Consider the following 25,914-nt stretch of genomic DNA (forward strand, 5'->3'; position numbering starts at 1 on the left):
CTGTAGAACATTCCATAGTATGTACCGTAATTGATTTAAGTATTCTCCTTCTGATGGTCACTTACGAGAGGATTGAAGGATAGGATGGAGCCATAGAACTCCAGTGCTCCTCAGACCTTCCACTGGCCTCTCATCAGGGATCAGGGCCCTGTGCTCTGACACTTATCTTAACCTCAAAGTCCTCAACTGCATCAACAGGAGGTCACTGGGGACCCCATACACATCCCTGCCCCTGGCAGAAGCCAAGAACAAACTCACACTGGGGCTAAAACCTTCTGGAGGTTTTTACCCACTGTCAACAGTAGTCAAAAGAGGCCCAGGGTGGGGCAAATTTCAAGCCTCCCCAAACTTCCTCACTTCTATCTACAAGAGTCAAGTGGAAGCACCAATCACGCAGTGCTCCCTACAACCTCACCATCACTATCTACCTTGAGTCCACCAGGGATTGCTTTCATTATAACATCTATCTCCATTTATGTTAGTCCCATAAGAAGCCCCAGACTCCCTAGCCATCCCTCATCTCAGCCATTCTCATCTTTATGGCTCTGTACACCCCCCATTCTGTCCCCATCGCCCAGCCTGCTGTCTTCCCTTCTCAGTAAATAGCAATTCCACCCACTTATCTTCTTGAGTCAAAAATCATCTAAGTTGTCTCTCTGACATCCTGTATCTAGTCCATCAGCAAATACTATCACCTTTACTTTCAAAATATATCCAAAATCTGGGGAGCCTGGCTGGCTCAAGCAGTAGAATATGTACCACTTGATCTCAGGGTTGCGAGTTCAAGGTCCATGTTGCACCTAGAGCTTATACATTTATTTATATATATAAATATACATTTATCTAAAATATGATCACTTCTCACATACCTCCACCACTGTGACCTAGTCAAATTTGCTATCATCTCTCACCCTGGCTCCCAAATTAGCCTTTAAAATTGCCTCTGGCTTCCATTCCTGTGTCTGCCCCCACCTTACAGTCTACTTTTTACACAACAAATAGAGTGAACCTTTTTTATTTTTTTAGAGTGAACCTTTTAGAACATAAGTCATAATATAGGGGCACCTTTGTGGCTCAGTCAGTTAAGCCTCTGATGTTTGGTTTTAGCTCAGGTCTTTTTTTTTAATTTTTTAAAATATTATTTATTTAAGAATTTTTATTTATTTATTTATTTATTTATTTATTTATTTATTTATGAGAAACAGAGACAGAGAGAGAGGCAGAGACACAGGCAGAGGGAGAAGCAGGCTCCATTTAGGGACCCCGACGCAGGACTCGATCCCGGGTCTCAAGGATCACACCCTGGGCTGAAGGCGGCGCTAAACCACTGAGCCACCTGGCTGCCCTTCTCTCGAAATTTAATTTTTTAAGATTCATCCATGTATATTTGCATGCTGCTATGGTTCATTTATTTTTATTGTATAATATTTCATTGTGCATATGAATAACACTTCAGGGCCTTTGCCCTTTGTTCCATCTAGAATGTGCTTCTCTCAGATATCCCCATGACTCCCTCCCTCACTTTATCCATGCCATTACTCAAATGCCATCTTATCCTAATACTATCTAAAATGTGCCCCATTTTATTCTATCTGTTCTAGCCTTCTTTGCCCATAGACTTATCACTACTATGTTGAACACTCTTACTTTGTCCAGATCCACTCTATGCCTTTCCACTCTGCTCTGAGCCCTGCAACAATAGGCTTCCTTGCCCTCTGGCTTCCCCTTTGGGTTTTTCCTATAAGAGATACCCTCAAGACATAGAAGGGTGGGAGAGACTGAAGTTGTGGTATTTATTTCCCAGCTCCCTCCCTCCTGTGATTTTGTCAACAGCTGCCACACTCCTATCCAGTGAGTCTCTGCTATTACTATGTTTCTCTCCAGGTTCCGGTTAAATTCTCCCTCCTCTTGCCTCTTAATGCCAAGGTGTGGTAATGTCTCCTCATCCCTCTCCCATCTTGGCTGCTTAATCATTCCTTGTTATTTCCCTTAACTGCATTCACAATTTTGTAAATGATCTTTCATTAAACTCATCAATTCTTTTTTTTAATTCTTTTTTTTTAATTAGGTTCCATACTTGCATGGAGCCCAACATGAGGATAGAACTCACAATGCTGAAGATCAAGACCTGAGCTGAGATCAAAGAGTCAGACACTTAACTGACAAAGTCACCTAGGCACCCCTAAACTCAACAATTCTTGTGTTTGAATGTACCATCTATTTTTTGACAGTATCCTGACTGACAGGACTGCCTTACATTAATATTATTTATCCATATTTGTTTTGTTGACGGTCTGTTCTCCCACTAAAATGTAAGCTCCAAGAGGGTAGGGACTTTGTCTAAATCTCTGCTGTATTCCCAAAGTCTAGAATAGTGCTGAACTCATGATAAGCATTCAAGAACTATTTGTTAAATGAATTATTAACACATACAGTAATATATTTAAAGTGCTTAGACACAAAATATTGCTGGCACATACCTCTTTCAAAACAATGATATTTCTTTAAGCTACAAGATTGAAGTTTAAGTGGATTTTTAATTTAATAGCTATTACCAAATTTCCTCCATTCTCCAATAGAAGGAACCTGGGCTCCCCGAAGAAATGGCTGGCTCTAGGATCAGAGCAGGGAAAATATAAGATGAACCTGGGGTGTCACAAATTTTTCAAATTGTCAAAAACTAAACAAGCATACAGACAAAAAATAACCCACAATGGCAGATATGTCAAAGGGATACAGGAGCTAGCTGAGAGTTCCCAATAGCCAAAGTTGGATCAATATGAGCAATAAAATAAAATAGCATTGGATTATAATCCCAAGTATAAAATAGGTATTGATTCATTCACACTGATACAAAAATGTGAATAAATAAACAAAAGGAGAGTAAACAAATCTGTACAGAATTCCAAATAATTTATGTAGGTACTCTCTCAAGCCACAGAATATAATTCTCCACTCATTAAGGGTAGGATGCACATTATGACTTCCTTAAGAAGACCAGAATTTGGAAAGAGAAAAAGAGTAGTACTGAAGAGAAGGAAACTGATACACAATACCTCAGACAGGCAATCAGGCTTCACATCATCAATGGTAAGTCATGCTGATAGCGCGACCTCTGATGAGATGTGATAAGAGTGACACTTTACTTTTGTAGTTTTCCTCCCAGAAATCCATAACCTGTCTACCTATGGGAGATGCATCAGACAAACTCAAATTGAAAGAGAATCCACAAAAAAAAAGAAAGAAAGAGAATCTACAAAATATCTGACCAGACTCCTTAGAATTGTCAACAACAATCGAAACAAGGAGGGTCTAAGAAATGGTCACAGCCAAGAGGAGCTTAAGGAGATATGATAACTAGAGTGCCTAGATTTTGGCTCAGATCATGATCTCAGGGTCATGGTTTCCAGCCCTGAATCAGCTCTGCGTTTAGTGGGGAGTCTGCTCGAGGATTCTCCCTCTCCCTCTGCCCCTTCTTTTCCTGCTCACATGCATGCACCCTCTCTAAAAGAAATAAATACATTTTAAAAATAAAATAAAGTGAAGCCTCCATACTCAGCCACTTTAAAGCAACACATACAACTCACTCATACAGAGCCTTCCTATTCAAGGGACAGGCCAGTCAGGGGGACACAAGAAACTCAGGCAAGCTATATATGTTTGCTAATGATTTGTCCCTTTTTCACTACTATATATGGACAACAAAAGATTACCAAAAATATTTGGAGAAAATCTACAATGTAAAAGAGAAGAACCAAAATGAACAAAGAGTACAGTTGCCCCTAAGTGGTGAAGGGGGAGGGGGAGGGAAATAATATACGGAACAACAACCAAAAAAGAAATAATAAATGGAACAAAACTCCAATTTTTAGATTCTCATTTTGAGGTATATTCAGAATGCATTGAAGGCAGATTCAGAACCTCTATGAATTACTCAGGTAGGTATTAGAGCAAAATGAAAAATGAATCCCCCAAAGAGGAACACTGTGGAATATAAGAAATAGTATTAAGCAAAGAAATAGTAAAAGTTTTAGTTGTCCAAATGCTAGCATAAAAGGAGCACCATCTGAATCAGAGGAAAATATAATTTAGAGCCAAGAACATTGAAAGAGACAAAGGGACATTTCATACTGATATAAAGTACACACAGGGTGCCTGGCTGGTTCAGTCAGTGGAGCATATGACTCTTGATCTCAGGGTTGTGAGTTTGAGCCCCACATTTGGTGTAGAGATTACAAAAAATAAAATAAAATAAAATAAAATATTAAAAAAAGAAGGTAGACTCCATCAAGAACATGTAACAATCATGGACATTAATGCATATGACAAATGAATTAAAGATATACAAAACAAAATGTATTAGAAATATGAGTAGAGGGGATCCCCGGGTGGCTCAGCAGTTTAGCGCCGCCTTCGGCCCAGGGCGTGATCCTGGAGTCCCGGGATCGAGTCCTGTATCAGGCTCCCTGCATGGAGCCTGCTTCTCCCTTTGCCTGTGTCTCTGCCTCTCTCTCTCTGTTTCTCATGAATAAATAAATAAAATCTTAAAAAAAAAAATAAACATGAGCAGAGGAGCACCTGGGTGGCTCTGTCAGTTAAGTGTGTGCCTTCAGCTCAGGTCATGATCCCAGAGTCCTGGGATGGAGCCCCCATATCCAGCTCCCTGCTCAGCAGGCAGTCTGTTTCTCCCTCTCATGTTCCCCCTGCTTGTTCTCTCTCTCTCTCTCTCTGTCAAATAAATAAATAAAATATATTAAAAAAGAAATAAGAGGAGAATAAAAATTTACAAATAACCAATCATGGCGGGGGGGATAGTCACCACTCTTGCTCCCCCTTTCCTCCCTATCCTCCTTCTGTCCTTATCCCTTTCCTATCTTTCCCCCTACTTTCCTCTAAAAAGATATATTTAGCACCTAATATGTGTCAGGTATTGTGTTACATACTGTGAGCACAGTAGCTAGCAAAACAACCTCGGTGCCTGCCGGTGAAATTTACAGTCTACTCAGAGACAAACATTATTCAAATACTAATTCAAATACATGTAAAATCACAACTGTGATGAGTGCTCTGTAGAAAAGGTATGAGAGGTCAGGGCAAGCTTCCTTGCGCAAGTGAAACCTCCCCAGAGACCTGTAAAGTACATGGAAGTTAACTGGATGAGGAGGGAGAAAAGACATTCCAAGCAGAGGGAAAGGATGTGCAAAGGCCCTATGGCAGGAGGACGTTTATTGCATGTGAGGGACAAAAGAGAGCTGGTGCAGCTGTAACTCAGCAGGTGGAGAGTTTTATAAAATGACATTGATGAGATAGATATCATTGGCCAGGCTGTGCAGGGCCCTAGAGGCTATGGTGGTGATTTGTGTCTTTATCCTAAGCACAGTAGGGATTATCGGAAAGATTAAAAGTGGAAAAGACTATTCCATCTGTAAAAGGTATTAGATGAGGGGCAAACATCAAAGCAGGGAGCTCAATTAGAAGATCACAACTATATGTGTCGTGAGAAAAAAAGGTACCTTAGTGGTGTGGAGAGTGGTAGACATCGAGAGAGAACGGAGCTTTAAGAGATGCTTAGTAGGCAAAATTGATAGGGCTTCAGGACGGGTTGTGCATGAAAATAAGAGAGAGAGGGAACGTGGCAAGGATGACTCCCTGGTTTCTGGCTTTTGCAAATGGATGAATGATGGTGCCATTCACTGAGATAGGAACACTACAAGAGGACCATATTATTGTTCTTGGTTTTTAGAGGGAAGAGGAAGAGTTTGGTTTTGAATATGTTGAATTTGAGGCGCTTCTGAGACATTCAAGAGGAGATGTACAGTAGACACGTGGATAAAAATGTTTGGAGCTCAGAGAAAAGCTGGAGATATAAATTTATTAGATATATGAACAGCTGCTAATCGAAGTCCCTGATTTGGATGAGATTTTATTTTTATTTAAAAAAATTATTTAATTAGGGGATCCCTGGGTGGCTCAGTGGTTTGGCACCTGCCTTTGGCCCAGGGTGCGATCCTGGAGTCCTGGGATCGAGTCCCGCATTGGGCTCCCGGTGTGGAGCCTGCTTCTCCCTCCTCCTGTGTCTCTGCCTCTATCTCTCTCTATATATATGTCTATCAAAAATAAATAAATAAATACATAAATACATAAATAAATAAATCTTTAAAATTTTTTTAATTAACTTATTTGACAGAGAGAGAGGGAAGTGGCAGAGGGAGAGGAGGAAACAGACTCACAGCTGAGTAGGGAGCCTGATTGGGGCTCAGTCTCAGGACTCTGGGATTATTATCTGAGCCCAAGGCAGATGTTGAACTGACTGAGCCACCCAGATGCCCCTTAATTAATTTTTTAGAGGAGGGGTAGTGGAAGAGGGAGAGAAAGAGAATCTTAAGCAGGCTCCACACCCAGTGCAGAGCCTGACACAGGGCTTGATCCCACAACCCTGAGATCATGACCTGAGCCAAAAGCAAGAGTCAGATGCCCAACTGACTGAGATTTTAAAGTTTTTATTTTTAAATTTTAACTTATTTATTTGAGAGAGAGAGAGAGTGAGTGAGTGAGAGAGGAGGAGCAGTGGAAGAGGGAGAAGCAGGCTCGTCAGTGAGCAGGAAGCCCATGTGGGGCTTAATCTCAGGACACCAGGATCATGAACTGAGCTAAAGACAGACGTTTAACCAAATGAGCCACCCAGGGGCCCTTAGAGTTTAAAGTTTTTAAATTTAGAGATTTTAAATATCACCCTGGATGAGATTTTTAAAGTGAGAAGGGCTAAACTGAGTTGAATGTTAGCATTTAGTGGTTGGAAAGGAGGATAAGGAGGAACCAAAGAGGTATGAAAAAAGCTGGGAGAGTGATGTGCCAGATAAATCAAGGAAAGGGAATTTCAAAAAGAAGGAGTGGCAGTGTGGAGGTTCCTCAAAAAATTAAAAATAGAACTACCATATGATGCAGTCAATTCCATTTCTGGGTATTTACCCAAAGAAAAACAAAAACACCAATTTGAAGAGATATGTGCACTCCATGTTCATTGCAGCATTATTATTCTTTTAAGATTTTATTATCTCGGGATCCCTGGGTGGCACAGCGGTTTGGCGCCTGCCTTTGGCCCAGGGCGCAATCCTGGAGACCCGGGATCGAATCCCACATCGGGCTCCCTGCATGGAGCCCGCTTCTCCCTCTGCCTGTGTCTCTGCCTCTCTCTCTCTCTCTCTCTGTGACTATCATGAATAAATAAATAACATCTTTAAAAAACAAAGATTATCTCTACACTCAAGTTGGGGCTCAAACCCACAACCCCAAGATCAAGAGTCACATGCTCCACTGACTGAGCCAGTCAGGAGCACCCATTGTGGCATTATTTACAACAGCCAAAATATGGAAACGACCTAAGTGTCCACTGATAGATAAATAGATAAAGATGTGATACACACACACACACCACACACACACACAGGGAAAATAAATAAATAAATAAATAAATAAATAAATAAATAAATAAATTTTAAAAAACAAACGAACAGGGCAGCCCTGGTGGCACAGCGGTTTATGGCACCGCCTGCGGCCCGGGGTGTGATCCTGGAGACCCGGGATCAGGTCCCACGTCGGGCTCCCTGCATGGAGCCTGCTTCTCCCTCTGCCTGTGTCTCTGCCTCTTTCTCTCTCTGTGTCTCTATGAATAAGTAAATAAAATCTTAAAAAATAATAATAATAATATAAAAAAACGAACATAGAATATATTCTTTGCAAATACCCATCGAACATTTTAAAAAAATGAATCATGTATTAGTCTGCAAAAATGTAGAAATCATACAAGTAGCATTCTCCGGTCACAATGCAATAATATTGGAAATTAACGACAGAAAAAGAGCCAAGAAAATAAACACACATAATTTTTTCTGATCAAAGTCCCTTAAATAACAGCTTTCTTGAGATATAATTTATATACTATAAAATTCACCCTTTTAAAGAATATAATTCGAAAGTTTTGGTATATTCATGGAATTGGGCAACCACTGCCACATTCTTATTTTAGAATATTTTCAGCACCCCAAAAAGAAATCCTGTACTCATTAGCTGTCATATCCTATTCTTCGCTTTTCTCAACCCCTAGCAACCACTAATCCACTCTCTATACATTTGCCTATTCTGGACGTTTCATATAAATGTAACTACACAATATGTAGTCTTTTGTGACTGGCTTCTTTAACTGAACCTAATATTTTCTTTTCTTTTCTTTTTAAAAAACATTTTATTTATTTATTGGACAGAAAGAGAGAGCGTACAAGTAAGGGGGAGCAGTAGGCAGAGGGAAAAAGAGAAGCAGGCTCCCCACTGAGCAGGGAGCATGATGCGGGACTCAATCCCAGGACCCCGGGATCATGACCTGAGCCAAAGGCAGAAGCTTCACCAACTGAGCTACCCAGGCACCCCAAGCCTAATATTTTCAAGGTTAATCCACATTGTAGCATCTGTAGCATCTAGCATCCATGTTGTAGTACCAGTACTTCATTCTTTTTTATGGCTGAATAATATTCCATTGTATGGATATGCTGTAATTGTTTATTTATTCACCAGTTGAAGGGTATTTAGGTTATTTCTACTTTTTAGCTACTATGAATAATGCTGCCATGAACATTTGCATACAAGTTTTTGTGTGGACATATGTTTTTATTTCTCTTGGGTGTATACCTAAGAGAGAAATTGCTGAATCTTATGGCAATTCTATGTTTAACATTATGCAGAACTGCCAAACTGTTTTCCAAAAAGGTTGAACTAGTTTATTTTCCCATAGCAATGTATGAGGCTTCCAGTGTCTCTTCATCCTCACCAACACATATTGTTTTAATTATAGCCATCCTGATAAGGCATTTTTAAGACATTTAATAAACTCTTATAGAATAGTTTATTTTTTAAAAAGATTTTATTGGGGATCCCTGGGTGGCTCAGTGGTTAAGCACCTGCCTTCAGCCCAGGGCGCGATCCTGGAGTCGTGGGATTGAGTCCCACATCGGGCTCCCTGCATGGAGCCTGCTTCTCCCTCTGCCTGTGTCTCTGCCTCTCTCTCTCTCTCTGTGTCTCTCATGAATAAATAAATAAAAACTTTTTAAAAATAAATAAAAATAAAAAAGATTTTATTTATTTGACAAGAAAGATTTTATTTATTTGACTTGTGCACGTACAAGCAGGGGGAGCAGCAGGCAGAGGGAGAAACAGGCTTCTCAATGAGTAGGACCCTAGGATCATGACCTGAGCTGAAGGCAGACACTGTTAAGCAGCTGAGCCACTCAGGCACCCCCAGAATAGTTTTAGATTTAGAAGAGGACACAAGAATATTACAGAGTTCCTATAAACCAGCCACTCAGTTTTTCCCAGTGTTAACATTAATCCGTACATTTATCACAAAGTAACAAAGCAATATTGATACATTATTATTCAGATTTCCTTAGTTTTTACCTAGTGTTCTTTTTTCTGTTTCAGTATCCCATCCAGGGCACCACATTATTTTTAGGTAGAGGGAGAGAGAGAGAGATTGAGAGAGAGAGAGAGAAAGTCTGAAGCAGGCTCCATGGGCCTGGATCTCATGACCCTGAGATCATGACCTCAGGCAAAATCAAGAATTGGACAGTTAAACTGACTGAGCCACACAGGCACCCCTGGAGGCTTCTCTTTAAAGTGGGTTGGTATAGAGGTGATAGAAAGGCTGTTCCCCTGAATTCCTGCAAATTGCCAAAACAATTTTACTTCGGCAGCACAGGACTTAAGTGTGTTATTTCTCTCCTGGCCAGAGGTGCTTCTCTTTTTTTATTTTTCCCTATATTTTGTGGAAGTCTAGATTATACATACTAAGGTCTGCTCTTTTTTTTCCTTTCTAGAATCCTACACTCACACAAGACAACTTTGAGAAGCAAAGAGCTCACTTTAGTGTGAACGTTTTGGCTTTAACTTTGGAATGAGTCGAGGGATGGAGGGGCACCGCTGCTCACTGCTCGCACAGAGGCTAAGCTGATCCTTCTTTTCTGAATGCAATTCTTTAATTGCCCTGAGGGACCCCCCTTCCCACCGCTTTTTGTATTCATTCTGAGATTTGATTTTCTCTGGATTTGCTCCATCAATTTTCTCTTGGATGTTTTAGACGGGGCTCCTCCTCTTCTCTTATCAATATGATTAGATCTGATTTCTATCCTCAAGAGATTCTTCACAATTTCTGAACTGCTGATGGTACACTTTCCTTAAATTATGCCACTCTTGGTCCTTTTAAAAGATTTGGGGAGGAGAAGATAGGGACAGAGTTACCAGTGCTTCGGCTCTCATCTTGATCTAATCTGACCAAAGTAATTTTCTTATGTCAATTTGCCTAAGGCAAAGAAGAGTGGCTAGGACTCACTCTGAGAGGCAAGTGGAAAGGGCCTCTTGCAGCCCTGGCTTCTAATTTGGCAGGACTTCTAATTAAGGCCCATTAGAAACCTAGTATCTGCATATCAGTGCCTCTCAGAGAGCCAAGCTGGCTGCTAGCAGTCAGAACCCTCAGAGTAGAAAAATTGCACTCACACACACACACACAAAAGGTGCCCCTCAGGGTAAAAAAAAAGCTTGCCTTTCTCTGCTAATAGGGGCATTCCTGTATGAGGGCTCAAGGCTGGCAGACTGCAGGCTCCTCTCACCCTCCTCCTGCATACACCTTCAAATGTGCACCCTTGTGCAGGACATATCCCGCAGAACCATTTACAGCAAATGGTAGCCTTGGTTAATGCCAACTACAACGCCCAGAGACAAAGCCTCCACCCTCTTGGGCTTCTCCCAATTCCACACATGTACAGGGCTAAGAGGTCAAGTTCAAACTCGGAAAGACTTTGCTCAAGTAGGCTTCCTATGACAGAAACCTTTACTGCTCACTACCCTCTGCCTCAAGAGACAGGCCTCTGACTTCCCTAAGCCCCCAAAGCTGACATTGTAGAGTAGCCAGAGATCATATCTCCAACAATTGGGGAACTATGGTTGTAAAGTCTAGGCCCTCTTCATTGGAGAGAGAGCTGCCACCCTCAGCATCAAGAGGAGAGGTCTTTAATGCAAATGTCACCAACAGACCTTAAAGACCATCAACTGCCACTAGGCCTCTCCAGGAGTTGTCCTCAGAAACTAGGGACAAGACCTCTATTGACCATCCCAGAGTGCCCCCTCCCTCTCCTGCCCTCCACAACCTACCCATTTCCCTAACTTGGGCCATCAACATATCTACCAGAAGTAATTCTCTTGGCAACCCTGCAGGAGGTATATAGATATAGATATAGATATAGATATAGATATACCATATAGATATCCATATGTGCATATATGCCCTTCTGCCTCTCTAATACCATATCCCAGAAATTATCTATATTAACAGTTTGTTGCATTGCCTTCTCAACCTGATAGTATGCTTATGCAAGTATATAAGACAAATATATCTATATTTTAAAACAAAAATGAAGTGGAATTAGTTAATACACATTGGGCTATAACTTGTTTTATTTTCCACTTAATGCATCAAAGATACCTTTCATTTTTTAAAATTTATTTATTTATGATAGTCACACACACACAGAGTGAAAGAGGCAGAGACACAGGCAGAGGGAGAAGCAGGCTCCATGCATCGGGAGCCCGATGTGGGATTCGATCCCGGGTCTCCAGGATCGCGCCCTGGGCCAAAGGCAGGCGCTAAACCGCTGCACCACCCAGGGATCCCCAAAGATACCCTTCAGATGGATACATATAGCTCCATCATTTTCTTTTTTGTGGCTTCATAGTATTTCATTGCACAGATATACCATGATTTTTTTTAAGCAGCCAAAGGCTTTAAAAAAAATTATTTATTTAAGTTGGGGAGGGGTAGAGGGAGAGAGTCTTTTTTTTTTTAATTTATTTTTTATTGGTGTTCAATTTACTAACATACAGAATAACCCCCAGTGCCCGTCACCCATTCACTCCCACCCCCCGCCCTCCTCCCCTTCCACCACCCCTAGTTCGTTTCCCAGAGTTAGCAGTCTTTACGTTCTGTCTCCCTTTCTGATATTTCCCACACATTTCTTCCCCCTTCCCTTATATTCCCTTTCACTATTATTTATATTCCCCAAATGAATGAGAACATATAATGTTTGTCCTTCTCTGACTGACTTACTTCACTCAGCATAATACCCTCCAGTACACCATGATTTGTTTAGCTTTCCCATCCAGGTACTAAACAGGCTCAACTTTGCTTAGCTTCTAAGATCAGGTGAGTTTGGGCATGTTCAGTGTGCTATGGCCACAGACTATTTAGCTCTCTTAGCTTCCCCCATCCTTTCCTCTTCATCTTCTCAACAGAGTCATAGCATTTTTTGGATAAACTATTATGTCAGTATCACTATGATTATGTAAAAATGATTCACTGCTGAGCCAGGTAGTATATTATGCTTACATTTCCTTTCTTCTTCTTCTTTTTTTTTAAAATTTTATTTATTTATTCCTGAGAGACACACAGAGAGAGAGAGAGACACAGGCAGAGGGAGAAGCAGGCTCCATGCAGGGAACCGGACGCGGGACTCAATCCCGGGTCTCCAGGATCACGCCCTGTGCTGAAGGCGGCGCTAAACCGCGGAGCCACCTGGGCTGCCGTCGTCGTCGTCGTCGTCGTCGTCGTCGTCCTCCTCCTCCTCCTCCTCCTCCTCCTCCTCCTCCTCCCCCTCCTTCTCCTCCTCCTCCTTCTTCTTCTTCCTTTCTTCTTCCTTTCTTTCTTCTTTCTTCTTCTTCTAGTTTTTAAGTTTTTATTTAAATTCTAATGAGCTATATTTCCTTTCTTTTTTGAGATTTTATTTATTTATTCATGAGAGACACGGAGAAAGAGGCAGAGACACAGGCAGAGGGAGAAGCAGGCTCCATGTAGGAGGTCCTATGTGGGACTTGATCCCAGGACTCCGGGATCACATCATAAGCTGAAGGCCGACTTTCAACCGTTGAGCCTCCGAGGCATTCCACTACGTTTCCTTCCTTAAGCAACTTTCTCTCCCTGGATTTAATAATTATCTCTCCTTTTCATTTGCTTAATTTTCGATGGTGTTCCATAGAGTTGTACAGTGCATGGCCTGTGAAGTTATGTATGGCAGCCCTGTTTTTTTTTTTAAAGATTTTATTTATTCATGAGAGACAGAGAAAGAGAGAGAGAGGCAGAGACATAGGCAGAGGTAGAAGCAGGCTCCCTGAAATAAACCTGGTGCAGGACTCAATCCCAGACCCCAAGATCACACTCTGAGCCAAAGGCAGACACTTTACCACTGAGCCACCCGGGCGTCCCTATTCCCCTTATTTTCAATGGAGCACACTCCACTATCTTTATTTGTCTTCAAATCTATAATCTCTCTGGTTCATTTTCATTTACTTGTTTTTTAGTCTACTTTAAAAACTTTTTTACTAATAAGTAACATACAGAAATGCACAAATGATAAGCATATAGTTCAATGAACTTTCACAAGCAGAACCGGCCATATCATAAGCATCTGGATCACTCTCTGGTTCATTTTTTACAAATAATAAACCTTTTTGCTGGGGTAACATATGTGAGGAACTTAGAACAGTCCATAGTATATTGTGAGTGCTTTTGCTAGTTCTAGCTAGCATTATTCAGTTACCTGTCAACCTGCTTTCCATTCTCACAAGTTAAGCTTTCATGTAACATTTATCTCTTAGTTTCATGGAAGATGGAGTCTACATTCTGTTTTTATTTTCCTTATTGTTTACAGGTGATTTCTGTACTTCACTCCTTACAAAATTTTTATTTTTTATATAGTCTTGTCTGTCAATGGATAGCGAAAAGGTACCAGATAAAAACCAGCAGCTATTCCTTATAAAAATTCTGAGTACAGGGGCACCTGAATGGCTCAATCAGTTAAGCATCTGCCTTTGGCTCAGGTTGTATTCCTGGGGTCCTGGGATTGAGCCCTGCATCGGCAGGGAACCTGCTTCTTCCTCTCCCTCTGCCCTTCTTCCCTGTTCAGGTCAGGCTCTCTGTCTCTCTCAAATAAAATCTTTAAAAAGTTCTAAGTACAAAAGAATAGAAGACAACTTTCTAAATATAGGAAAGAGTTTCAAAAGCCATGTACCAGCATCATGATCAAGTTCTATCAATTTCAGGAATAAGGTACAGATGTCCTCTATAGTTTTTTGAAGGTTCTAAAATGTAATAAACCAAGAAAATGAAATAAGTTGTATAAATCTAAAAGGAAAAAAGGAAAAAAAAGGATAATTATTTACAGATGATATGATGATATGCATTGAGAATCCAAGAAATGGGGCAGCCCAGGTGGCTCAGCGGTTTAGCGCCGCCTTCAGCCCAGGGTGTGATCCTGGAGACCCGGGATTGAGTCCCACGTTGGGCTCTCTGCATGGAGCCTGCTTCTCCCTCTGCCTCCCTCTCTCTCTCTCTCTCTGTGTGTCTCTCATGAATAAATAAAATCTTAAAAAAAAAAAAGAATCCAAGAAATGCAATTTAAACACTATTAAAACTGAGAAGGCTATATAGTGGACATCTGCTGTTTTGATTTGCCCAGCATTCTTTCTTCCCTGCTTCTAGTAGTAGCACTCCTTTTCATTTGGAGAGCTGTTTCTCTTTCACTGTCCTTTCAATATAGTACTGGTGGGACAGGTAATGATAGTAACTTGCCCCATTGCACCCTCCACAGACCTAGCTCTGCACCTAACCCAGGATGGGCTAATCATAATATCAAACTCTGCTGGACACAATGGCAGCTCCAAAGGGTAGGCATGTGTCCTAGGCCAGAGATATAAGACCTTCCTTGGAATAATACAAATCAGAGGTAAAGAGGTAGCTTTTTCCTTTCTTTGGACATTAAACTGTAAGGATGTGACCCCAAAGCAGTTGGTAACCATGTCTCTATCATGTGAAGGAGTCTTAGAGAATGAGGCAATACAGAAAAGAGAGGTGGAGAGATGAATGAGTTTTATGTTTTTGCTTTTGGTTCCAATCAGGCCCCTGTTAGGCGAGTGGGGTTTCCCATGAAAGGATTGGTCAGATCTGCTGTCAATCAATCATCCTTGAAAACCGTTAAAAGCACCAGAACTCAAGCTTCAGTGGGCAGCACTTTCTTAGGAAAAAGCCCGCGAATTGCTAGCATGCCTAACGGTCTTCGGTGGTCAGTTGTTGTCCGCATTCCTAGCCGTTGGTTTTCTGATGTTAACAGAACGCTGGTAACCACAACAAATCCTGTTGGTCTTGGGGCAGTGCGTTAAAAGCTCCTTAGAGATTATGGAAAGAGGAGGGTATCCTTTAGGAGTTTACTGGCTGTGTGCCTGACTTGGAGCCAAGAGACTTTAAGCCAAGGCTCATCTCTGGCCACTTTAAATTATTTTGTGGTATACTTCTTTTCGTTATTCTCAGACGTTTAAAAGAGATATGTTGCTATAGAAGTTATAGCTTTTATTCACTGGTGATATGGGTAAGTTAGGCAAAAGCATGTCAGAGCCATAGTTACCTGCAGAGAAAATTCTCAGCCAGGTGGTGACCACGGCGTGGAAGAGGGATCCCAACAACCATGGCTCTGTAGTCTGATGAAGAGGCCAATATAGAAGATAGAGACCTGGTTTGGATCATAGTGAGATTGGACTTTGAGACCCTCTGAAATAGCTGGAGGACCCCTTGACCAGGGTCTGTTTGTTGGCCTGGAATCCCCCCCGGGTGGGTGTGAGAGTGGGGTGGGGGGGCACGAGCCATAGTAATTTAAAAGGGCATGGCAGATTTCCAATTTTAGATGTTAGTCTGAACAATTGTGCTTTTTCTCCCAAGTTAGCATTAAATGAAAGAAGAAAACTAAATATTAGACCCGAAACCATAAGGGATAACCGGGAAGGGTGTGATGAGCCAGCCAAAATTGTGAGTATTTTCTTGAAGATATGAAATAGGATGCAATTGATTGAGACCAGAGTCAATGGATCCAGAAAACTAGAGATATGGGAGAGAACTGCTGTTAACCTGAATTCTCTATTTTCTAATGTAGTCCTCCAAAGATGGACCATGTCACAGCCCTCTGAATCAGGGAATGGAAGAGATGATGCAGCCATCTCAGAAGATAATGGTGAGTAAATAAACTAGTAAAAGTCAAATGAGGTGAGGTATCTAACTCTTGATCTCATCTCAGGTCTTGATCTCACAGTTATGAGTTCAAGCCCCACATTAGGCTCCACACTGTTTTGGAGCCTACTTAAAAAAATAGTAACAATAGGGGCAGTCTGGGTGGCTCAGCGGTTTAGCGCAGCCTTCAGCCCAGGGCATGATCCTGGAGACCCCGATCGAGTCCACGTCAGATTCCCTGCATGGAGCCTGCTTCTCCCTCTGCCTGTGTCTCTGTCTCTGTGTCTCTCATGAATAAATAAATAAAATCTTTAAAGAAAAAAATAATAACAATAAAAATTAAAAACTATTATACAATTTTAATACATACAGAAGAATATGTGTGACATATAATTTATAGAGCATAGTAAGAAAACAAACACCCATGAATCCATCACCAAACTAAGAACTAGAACATTTAACAATGCTTTTGAATCTACCTAAGTTCTCCCCTTTGCTTCCCCCAGAGCAATCCCCTACCCTGGATTTTGTTTTGTTTTTTTCCCTTCTATATTTTCTATCCATTGTTTTCCTTAATTTTGAGCTTTACAAAAAAAAATTGTCAATTGCATATATTCTGTAATTATTGCCTTTTTCGTGTAACATTAATTTTGTGATTTATGCATATAGCTGTAATTAATTTTTCACTGTCGTGTAGTATTTCTTTGTGCAAATATACTCCCATTTAGTCATTCTATTAAAGAATATTCTCGGGGATCCCTGGGTGGCGCAGCGGTTTGGCGCCTGCCTTTGGCCCAGGGCGTGATCCTGGAGACCCGGGATCAAATCCCACATCGGGCTCCCGGTGCATGGAGCCTGCTTCTCCCTCTGCCTATGTCTCTGCCTCTCTCTCTCTCTCTCTCTCTCTCTCTGTCTCTGTGACTATCATAAATAAATAAAAATTAAAAAAAAATTTTAAAGAATATTCTCTTGTCATGTTTTGAGGTCCATATCAAAGTTGATACAGACTAGGAACAGAAAATCTGTAGCATGTTTTGAATCACTTCCTCCCTTAGGCCACCACTAAACAGTCTCCATATATCTATTATTAGTACTTAGTATATTCAAGGGCAAAGATCAGAAATTTATTTTTTCTGTAAACGATTACATAGGAAATATTTTAGGCTCTTGCTGGCCATATGGCCTGTCCCAACTATTGAACTCTGTTGTTTTAGCACAGAAGCAGCCACAAAAAATATGTAGATGAATGAGTATGGCAGTATTCCAATAAAACTTTCTTATTTTTAAAAGATTTATTTATTTCAGTGAGAGAGTGCACACGTGCAGCGGGGAGGGGCAAAGGGAGAGGGAAACTCAAGCAGACTGCACTGAGCATGGAGCCCAACATGAGGCCTTATATCACTACCCTGAGATCAAACCCGAACTGAAACCAAGAGTCAGACGCTGAACAACTGCACCACCCAGGCACTCCCCCACCCCAATAAAACTTTATTTATAAAAATAGGCAGCTGGCTGGGTTCATTCAACTGACTGCCCTTTCCCAAACTCTGCTTTAGTTTATCTGGTTCCTGTAGCATTGTCCAGTATTGTGGTCACATGTGCACAAGTATTATCTCACTTCTTTCTCATTACCTTATTTCCCATGCTTATCTCTCCTCATGCCCACCCCTCCACCCCCCCCCCCCCCCAGTTCCTGAACTAGTGGCTCAAAGTAAGAATTATCAGTAGCTACCACTCCAACAGCAAGTAGGGGTAAGTCAGGCCTGGTGCTAAGAGGCCTAGGAATTACTGTACCAGATTTTAGACAGAGATGCTGCCTTGATTTCCCTCAATACTCTAGGGGTTTTGGTTAGGACAAACTATTCCCTGAGAACGAGTTTCCTTGAAGATAGTAAGTATGTCTTAGTCTTTCTCACCTTCAGGATTTAAACCTGCGCCCTGTTTTCCTTCTTTGGGCCCCTTGCCCCCTCCCACTCTTCTTGCCTGGCTAATTCCCACTTACCCTCACAGATTTAAATTGAATTACTTTCTCTGGAAGCTATTATTTTCTCTGGAAGCTTTTTGTAACTCCCCACCTCCACCTTTTCTCTACTCCACCCCACCTTCCTAGGCTGTGCAGGTGTCTCTCTGTGTTCCTACAGCAGCTTTTATCACTCTGTCCTCTAATTGTCTGCCTCACCCACTAGGCCAATTGGGAACTGTTTGAGGGCAAGGGTTGTCTTTGTATACTCAGGGACTGGATCATAAGAGGTCCTCAGGCAAGGCTTGTTTAGTGTTTGTCAGGATTTGGCTAGGAGAGGGAGCTGGTTTCTACCTCTGGTGAAGATCAGCCGTTGATTGAGGGTCCAGCCAAAGAATGGACTAATTGTGATTCTCTAAAACCAAATTGTTGTCTCCTTGAATGTGCATTGCTTGCTGCCGCGTCCTGCCTGAACTGAATCCAAGCTTGGTCTCCTATTAGGCACTATGATTTGGCTCATCACAATAAAGGAGTAGTTTTTTTATTTCTTTTTTTTTTCCCTCTTGGTGAGTGGGGCTCTGAAAGTCTTTTCCTAACTTATCTATTACTTGAGACAATTTTGTGGCATGTCTTCTGCTTAAACTGGAAATTATGAGAAATACCATATTTGAGTTTAGAGAAAAAGTGGGTTTGGTTTATGTCTGTGGGCTTCATGTTTTTGGCAAGTCATTTTAACCTCCTTCCCTGAGCCTGTTTCTCATCTGTAAAATGGGGATGGCACCTGACCTATCTCATAGTGTGGTTATGAGGATAAAATAAGATTGTATGTGAAAGTGTTTTGAAAAACTATAAAATCAACCACAAATGGAATTTTGTATTAGTTCTGTATTCCCTTATGACATCTAGCACCATGCCTTGCCCAGAGTAGTTGCTCAATACATTTTTGTTGAGTGACCAAATGAATTGGCAAGAAAAATAATGCTATTGGTGGGAATAAAGGACATTTAATGGAATCAGGAAAAACAGATCACTTGACAATAGAAACATCCATATGGTGACTAATTCAGAGTTGGGCATTTATGTATAGCCCCAAATCTACATTCCTGATGTCTGGTCTTTGTTTTGCTTATAAAAATATTTAAATTTCTCTGAATAAGCTTTTGGCTGCTGAGATAAACTTAGCCAGATCTTAAATATGCAGCCATCACAAAGTAGGATTGGCCCCAGGCAATACTGTGAAGTCAGCAAGAGGTACTCTCAGAACTCTTTCCTCCCTTGATGTAACTTTACCCCCCTACCACACCCCCCATTGCAATGCCTAGTCCTAGTTCTGTTTACCTCCAGGCACTTAGGACTTTTGTATTATCCTTTGTTCCCAAGAAGCATTCACCTTAAAGGGTCAGGAACTGAGTCTCTCTGGCTAATTTGCATTTGAAAAAAGGATTCCTAGAGAAGGAGACTATTTTTATCAAAAGGAATGAATAAATAATTGTGAAATTTCAGGCTTTAAAGAGTACAAGGGCTTATCAGCCTCATTCAAATCTTGATGGTACTTAGTTCACCTACAGCTGTGGTCTCAATCTTGAAGGTAAGTAGATTCACCCTGAGAGCTTCTTAGAAATAATGGTAATGGAGTCACTACTCACAGAGATTCCAATTCAGTTGGACTAGTTTGAAACCTGGGCAAAGGTGTTTTTTTTTTTTCTTCTAAGTCCCCAGGTAATTCTGTTGTTTATTTGGAGTTGGGAGCCACTGATTTAAACCTAAAACGGCCTTGCTTTTGAGAAAAAGAAAAGCTGAATGCCATTGGAAGATCAAATCTTAAAGCAGGGTGGGAGGGACAGTGAGAGTCATTGATAAAGTGAAGGGAAGGTTAAAAATAGGTCCAGCAACTCCACAATAAGCAAGTGCTTGGCAGCACCAAAGAAAGAAATCTGTGGCTGATCCATTCCCTCAAACTAAACCCCAAGGGAAAATGGCCTGGCCCTAACTCTTAGTCCTTAAATCTGCTTTCCAGATGGTTCACAGGTATGACTGTAGGTGAAACCTCTGAGCTAAGGGGTTAAATCCTCAAATGTTTGATGTACCCAAGTCAGTAAGCCTTCAGTTAATGAGATAATTTTATGTAGAGGATAAATGATTTTATGTAAAATATGAGATCTGTGTTATTTATTTACATTGTACTGAGCACCAGGTTTAGCATTTGTTGTCAAGTTTCTTGCCTTAAACTCTAAGGTGGGCAGAGGGTGAATTCACATTGTATAGTTGGATCATCTTTGCATAAGTTTGATCTCAGTCATCCCTAGCAGCCCCTTGCTGTTGATAGCATCACAGAGCTCTTACTATGATGTAATGTTGGCTACTTCACCACAGCTTGGCTTGCCTTCTCCGTGTTTCCCTGCTTCAAAGATGGTCCTTCAAAAAGGCAGATAGGGAACATGGACTACCTTTTACCCACCAATTGTGTTTTCTAGACACATTCCTAAACAATGCTTGCCGCAGAAACATTTTTCGTATTCTTCTGAACAAGCAGTATCTCCTATATGGAAGGAAAATCCCACCAGTGGATGACAAGTCTTCTGTGAGCCTGAGTATCTGTCCACAGACAAGCCCCTGCTCTGAAATGTCTGAAGATGACTCAAAACCAAGCACCTTGGAGAATCCCCGTGATCAAAAAAGGGAAAAAGGTCATATTCTTTTTTAGAGACATAACTGCTGAAATAGGGGAATGGACATTAGAAAAACTAGTCCTGTCTTTGTGTTTCTTCCTTTATGCGTATATTTACCTGTATAAGTAGCTACAGATTTATTTGCTTGATTAAAAGAATACCAATAATAACTATACTTCATCTGGCAGCACTGTAAAGTTTAATTAATGTTTCTAAGGTATGAGTTGAACTCACAAGATGAAAGACTCTATATATGGAATATATATGTGTTAAGTGCCCAATCTGGTTTAGTCTGATAATGGCCATAATTGTATGGTGTCCTACACTGCATGTCTTGACTATTGTGGTTCCAGTGAGTTCAACCTTGAGAAATGTATTTTAATGTTGAAAATGTGTTTAACGTTGGTTGGCAAATGTTTGGATGTATATAATGTATATGGTTATGTCTTAATTAGCTCATTTATTTGATTCTTGATGTAAAAGAAAGATATTTTACAAAGAAACATGGAAGGTTTTTCTTCTTTTTAAATTGGTCCAAGAAGACACAAAGTTCTGGCCCTCACACATCATATAGTAGTATCTAAGTTGGTTTGTGCCACAAAATCTAAATGTTAAATAAAAAGATCATTATTGGGTCACCTCGGTGGTTCAGTGGTTGACCATCTGGCTTTGGCTCAGGTCATAATCTTGGAGTCCTGGGATCAGGTCCCACATCAGGCTCTGGGGGAGGGGGCTGCTTCTCCCTCTGCCTGTGTCTCTGCCTCTCTCTCTGTCTCTCACGAATAAGTAAATAAGATATTAAAAAAATAAAAATATCATTATTAAAATTACATATCAATATTAAGATGTACTAAATATATGAGGACTGACCTGGCACAAAATAAAATAAGATTGTTACGATATCAAAAGGAAGATTACTATTAGTCACCAAGATAAAAAAGAAAAATATTTTTCCACAAAACTCATTTAAGGATATTTCATGGAAAACTTAAATAGTAAGTTAGACTACTAGGTCATTCAAAGTGAACTATGCTCAAGAGCCAAGGATTATGCTTTTAGAGCTAACACGTAACTTGGAAGAGTGAAGGGCTTAGATAATCATGTCAGATTGGGAGCTATTATTATTAGAATGTAGTTGAATATTAACAAGACTCAGCTATGCTTTATGTTAGTCTAAATGTTTATCTTTGAATTGCAAAAGTAGTTTTCTGCCTTTATGTCCATTCCCTTTCAGTTGTACTAATATTTATAATTTTTAAAATAGCTAGCACTTTTTTTTTTTTTTTTTTTTTTTTTTATTTATGATAGTCACAGAGAGAGAGAGAGAGAGAGAGAGAGAGAGGCAGAGACACAGGCAGAGGGAGAAGCAGGCTCCATGCACTGGGAGCCCGACGTGGGATTCGATCCCGGGTCTCCAGGATCGCGCCCTGGGCCAAAGGCAGGCGCCAAACCGCTGCGCCACCCAGGGATCCCCTAGCTAGCACTTTCATATAACCTTTAAGAAATACAATTACATGAATTAGAACAAGCCCCATTTTTTCAGTCTTGAAAAATCTTTGGTTAGAATGCAAATCCTTCTAGAAAAGGTATCAATTCGAGCCATTATCACCTGGCCCATCCACATACCCTTCTAAGGAATAGAACTACACAAAGTAGACAAACCTTGTTCATTAAATCTGGAAAATTAGTCAGTTAATCCTCTTCTGTAAAGACACAGCATTATTTTATTCTCATTCAAATGACGATATTCAATTCAGTATTTACTCTGCATTTACAGTTACTCAGCGTCCTGTGAAGTATGAGACATATAAAGGAAAGTTTACTGCTTCAGCATACCTTCCTTGGCTTTAAGAGTTTACAGTTTTAGGCAGCAGGAACAAAATGTGACTTTCAAAACGGAGAGGAGTCCATCTTCCCCACTTTTCAGCCTCTCTTACAGTTCTCTGTGGCCCTGGGGCCTAAGTTCCATTAGAGCCTTAGCCAATTGTAATCAAATAGCATATTCACTTTTATTTTTCTTGTATAAAACTATGTGTTAGCCACAGCTGGAGTCTGGGTCCTCTGCACAGAGACTCTGGTGTGGGTCTTTACAAGATGGTCAGTGAATTCCTCATAGGGAGACTTGGTGAACACAGTCTCTTTCCAGAGATCAGGGGTGAGATAGGTGTAGGTCTTGGAGATCGTATCAAGAGTAGCCTTGGCAAAGTTCCCCAGGCTGGCAGTGCAATCCCTGGCGGAAGTGTAGCAGTCGTCAATACCAGCCATCATCAGTAGCTTCTTGGGCACAGGGGCTGAGACCATGCCAGTGCCTCTGGGGGCAGGGATGAGACACACCAGCACAGAACCACAGTGACCAGTCACCTTGCATGGGACAGTGTTGGGCTTGCCGATCTTGTTCCCCCAGTAGCCTTGCCGCAGGGGGACAATGGAAAGCTTGGCCAGGATGATGGCCTCACGGATGGCAGTGGCTACCTCCTTAGAGCACTTGACGCCCAGACCGAAGTGTCCGTTGTAATCTCCGATGGCAACAAATGCCGTGAACCTGGTCCGCTGGCCAGCACAGGTCTGCTTTTGCACGGGCATGATTTTCAAAACCTCATCCTTGAGGGATGCCCCCCAAAGACGTCAATGATCTCAGATTCCTTGATGGGCAGAGAAAAGAGAGGGATCTCCTCCAGGGACTTGATCTTCATGTCCTTGACTAGGCGGCCCAGCTCGGTGACGGGGATCCACTCCTAGTCCTCCGACTTGCCTCCGCGAGCTCCGCGACCTCGGCCCGGCCCGACCGTGGCCACGGCCCGGATGCCGCTGGCGAAGCCTCCGCGGAAGCCGCCACGGCCTCCCATTCTGGGCCTTCTGGGCCTCCTGGGCCTCCCGGGCCTCCGCGGCACCGGCGTCATCCGCCATTTGGTGTTCTCCCGGAGAAGAAGGTGGATTTGCTCAAGGTGGATTTGCTATTTAACCGAAGACTTTTGAAGATCTAAAATTTTAAAAATAAATACATAAACAAAAAGTGGGCTTGTATAAGCAGCTACAAAATGGATCTATTCTTAGAGTTCTGATTTGTCTCTCTCAAACTATTCAATACAAACTGCTTTTACACTACCCATCATCTTGTTACTCCCCTGCTTTTTTTTTCTCCCCTGCTTTTAAAAGCCCAGCTTGCTCCCTCCTCTCCTTGCTGTCTACCCTAGGCTGCAAGGTAGACCAGACCTTTGGCTTTGTGCACCAGAGGAGGGAAGGAGAAATTCTCCTTCTACCCTTCAATGTCTTCCTGCTGGATTAAGAATTAAAGACAGATTAATAGGAGAAAAAAACCCAAAGTTTTATTATGTAGGCACAGAGGCCCAATTATGAAATTGAGACCTCAAGAAATGAACAAGACAGGCAGTTTTTATACATTTTAGACAATGAAACAAATTTGTGAGGCATTGACAGGATAAAGAAAACAAGTGTTTGGGAGTTTTAACTAGGGAATTCGAAGCAGGATTTAAGTTGAGGTAGATTAGAAAAATGTTTCTGCATCTTTCTTGGCTTTAAAGTCTCTATCTCGGGATCCCTGGGTGGCGCAGCGGTTTGGCGCCTGCCTTTGGCCCAGGGCGCGATCCTGGAGACCCGGGATCGAATCCCACATCAGGCTCCCGGTGCATGGAGCCTGCTTCTCCCTCTGCCTATGTCTCTGCCTCTCTCTCTTTCTCTCTCTGTGACTATCATAAATAAATAAAAATTAAAAAAAAATAAAGTATCTATCTCTGGTAATAAGGATGTCTTTTTACATCTTAGTACAGGGAGGATATTTTTCTTATAGGAGATTTGTTTCCTGCTTTCAGAGGGACAGCAGTGGGTCTGCATGTCCTTTCACCAGTTGCTTCCCAAGTAGCTTCAATTCAAAATAATCAGTATGCCATTGTATTACATTTTGGGCAACCTGCCTTTGGCGCCCTACCCAGACACTTTTGAGCCTCATTTTATTTCTTTTATTTTTTTTTTTATTTTTTTTTTTTTTTAATTTTTTTTTTTTTATTTATTTATGATAGTCACACAGAGAGAGAGAGAGAGGCAGAGACACAGGCAGAGGGAGAAGCAGGCTCCATGCACCGGGAGCCCGACGTGGGATTCGATCCTGGGTCTCCAGGATTGCGCCCTGGGCCAAAGGCAGGCGCTAAACCGCTGCGCCACCCAGGGATCCCAATTTCTTTTAAAAAAATATTTATTTATTCATGAGAGCCACAGAGAGGCAGAGACATAGGCAGAGGAAGAAGCAGGCTCCATGCACAGACCGATGTGGAACTCGATCCCAGGACTGCAGGATCATGCCCTGAGCTGAAGGCCCATGCTCAACTGCTGAGCCACCCAGGCCTTCCAGAATCTCATTTTCCTTACTTCCAACCAGACATCTTACTAACTTCACTGCACTTTCCATAGTTCCATAAACAGGCCAGGACCTTTCACAACTGCCTGCTAAGCCCATTTCCACTATCCAGAATGCCTTTCACTTTTTCCCCTCTTGTCGTTTTGGCAGTGCCCACTTTGGGACCCAGCATAAACAATTCCTCTGTGAAACTATTCCAAAATTCGTCCTAATCCCTTGGTTCACCTGTTTCCAGAGCACTTTATACATTTGTTATAGAACTGTTATGGAAATTCATTTTGAAAATGTCTTTGTCGGGGAATCCCTGGGTGGCTCAGCGGTTTGGCGCCTGCCTTTGGCCCGGGGCGTGATCCTGGAGTCCCGGGATTGGGTCCCGTGTAGGGCTCCCTGCATGGAGCCTGCTTCTCCCTCTGCCTGTGTCTCTGCCTCTCTCTCTCTATGTCTATCATGAATAAATAAATAAATAAATCTTAAAAAAAAAGAAAATGTCTTCCTCTACTGGTTTCTCAATGGCAGGGCCCTGGTATAGTGTGTGGCATAAAGTCTTTCAGTACATACTTACTGAATGTTTCTGCAGTTAGAACGATAAACAGGTTGGCAGATCTTGTTTTATTTGACATTGTGCTGCCCCCCATGTCCTCAGGTTAAATAAAAACTCCTAGCAGGAAATGTACAAGGTTTATTGTTACTAACTTAACCAAATTTAGAGGTTTGTTCTTACAAGTAATCCATTTTGAAATTTGGGCTTGTGGAATACATTGTTAGAAACCATTGATTTTTGTGAACATCATTCTCCTCAAATGTGTTCTTCAAAACAGTGTAT

General features: G+C 41.5%; 1 protein-coding gene and 1 pseudogene across 2 annotated transcripts in view; one reads left to right on the forward strand and one right to left on the reverse strand.

Moving 5' to 3' along the window:
* The first annotated feature begins 15,258 nt into the window (after positions 1–15,258).
* The window catches only part of CUL4B (cullin 4B), a 50,494-nt gene continuing 39,838 nt past the window's right edge, over positions 15,259–25,914 (forward strand). The window contains exons 1-4 of one of the 2 annotated variants that reach the window (XM_072816905.1): positions 15,259–15,667; positions 15,810–15,892; positions 16,017–16,094; positions 20,525–20,737. In XM_072816905.1, coding sequence (XP_072673006.1) covers positions 16,034–16,094; positions 20,525–20,737 — 274 coding nt within the window. In that variant the 5' untranslated portion in view covers positions 15,259–15,667; positions 15,810–15,892; positions 16,017–16,033. Of the gene's footprint in view, positions 15,668–15,809; positions 15,893–15,940; positions 16,095–20,524; positions 20,738–25,914 lie in introns of those variants that run through there. The other variant, XM_072816904.1, reaches the window with a different exon arrangement.
* LOC140628064 (small ribosomal subunit protein uS5 pseudogene) lies at positions 22,421–23,626 on the reverse strand (annotated as a pseudogene).

Source organism: Canis lupus, chromosome X, assembly GCF_048164855.1.
Source record: "Canis lupus baileyi chromosome X, mCanLup2.hap1, whole genome shotgun sequence".
Classification (NCBI taxonomy): Eukaryota; Metazoa; Chordata; class Mammalia; order Carnivora; family Canidae; genus Canis; species Canis lupus.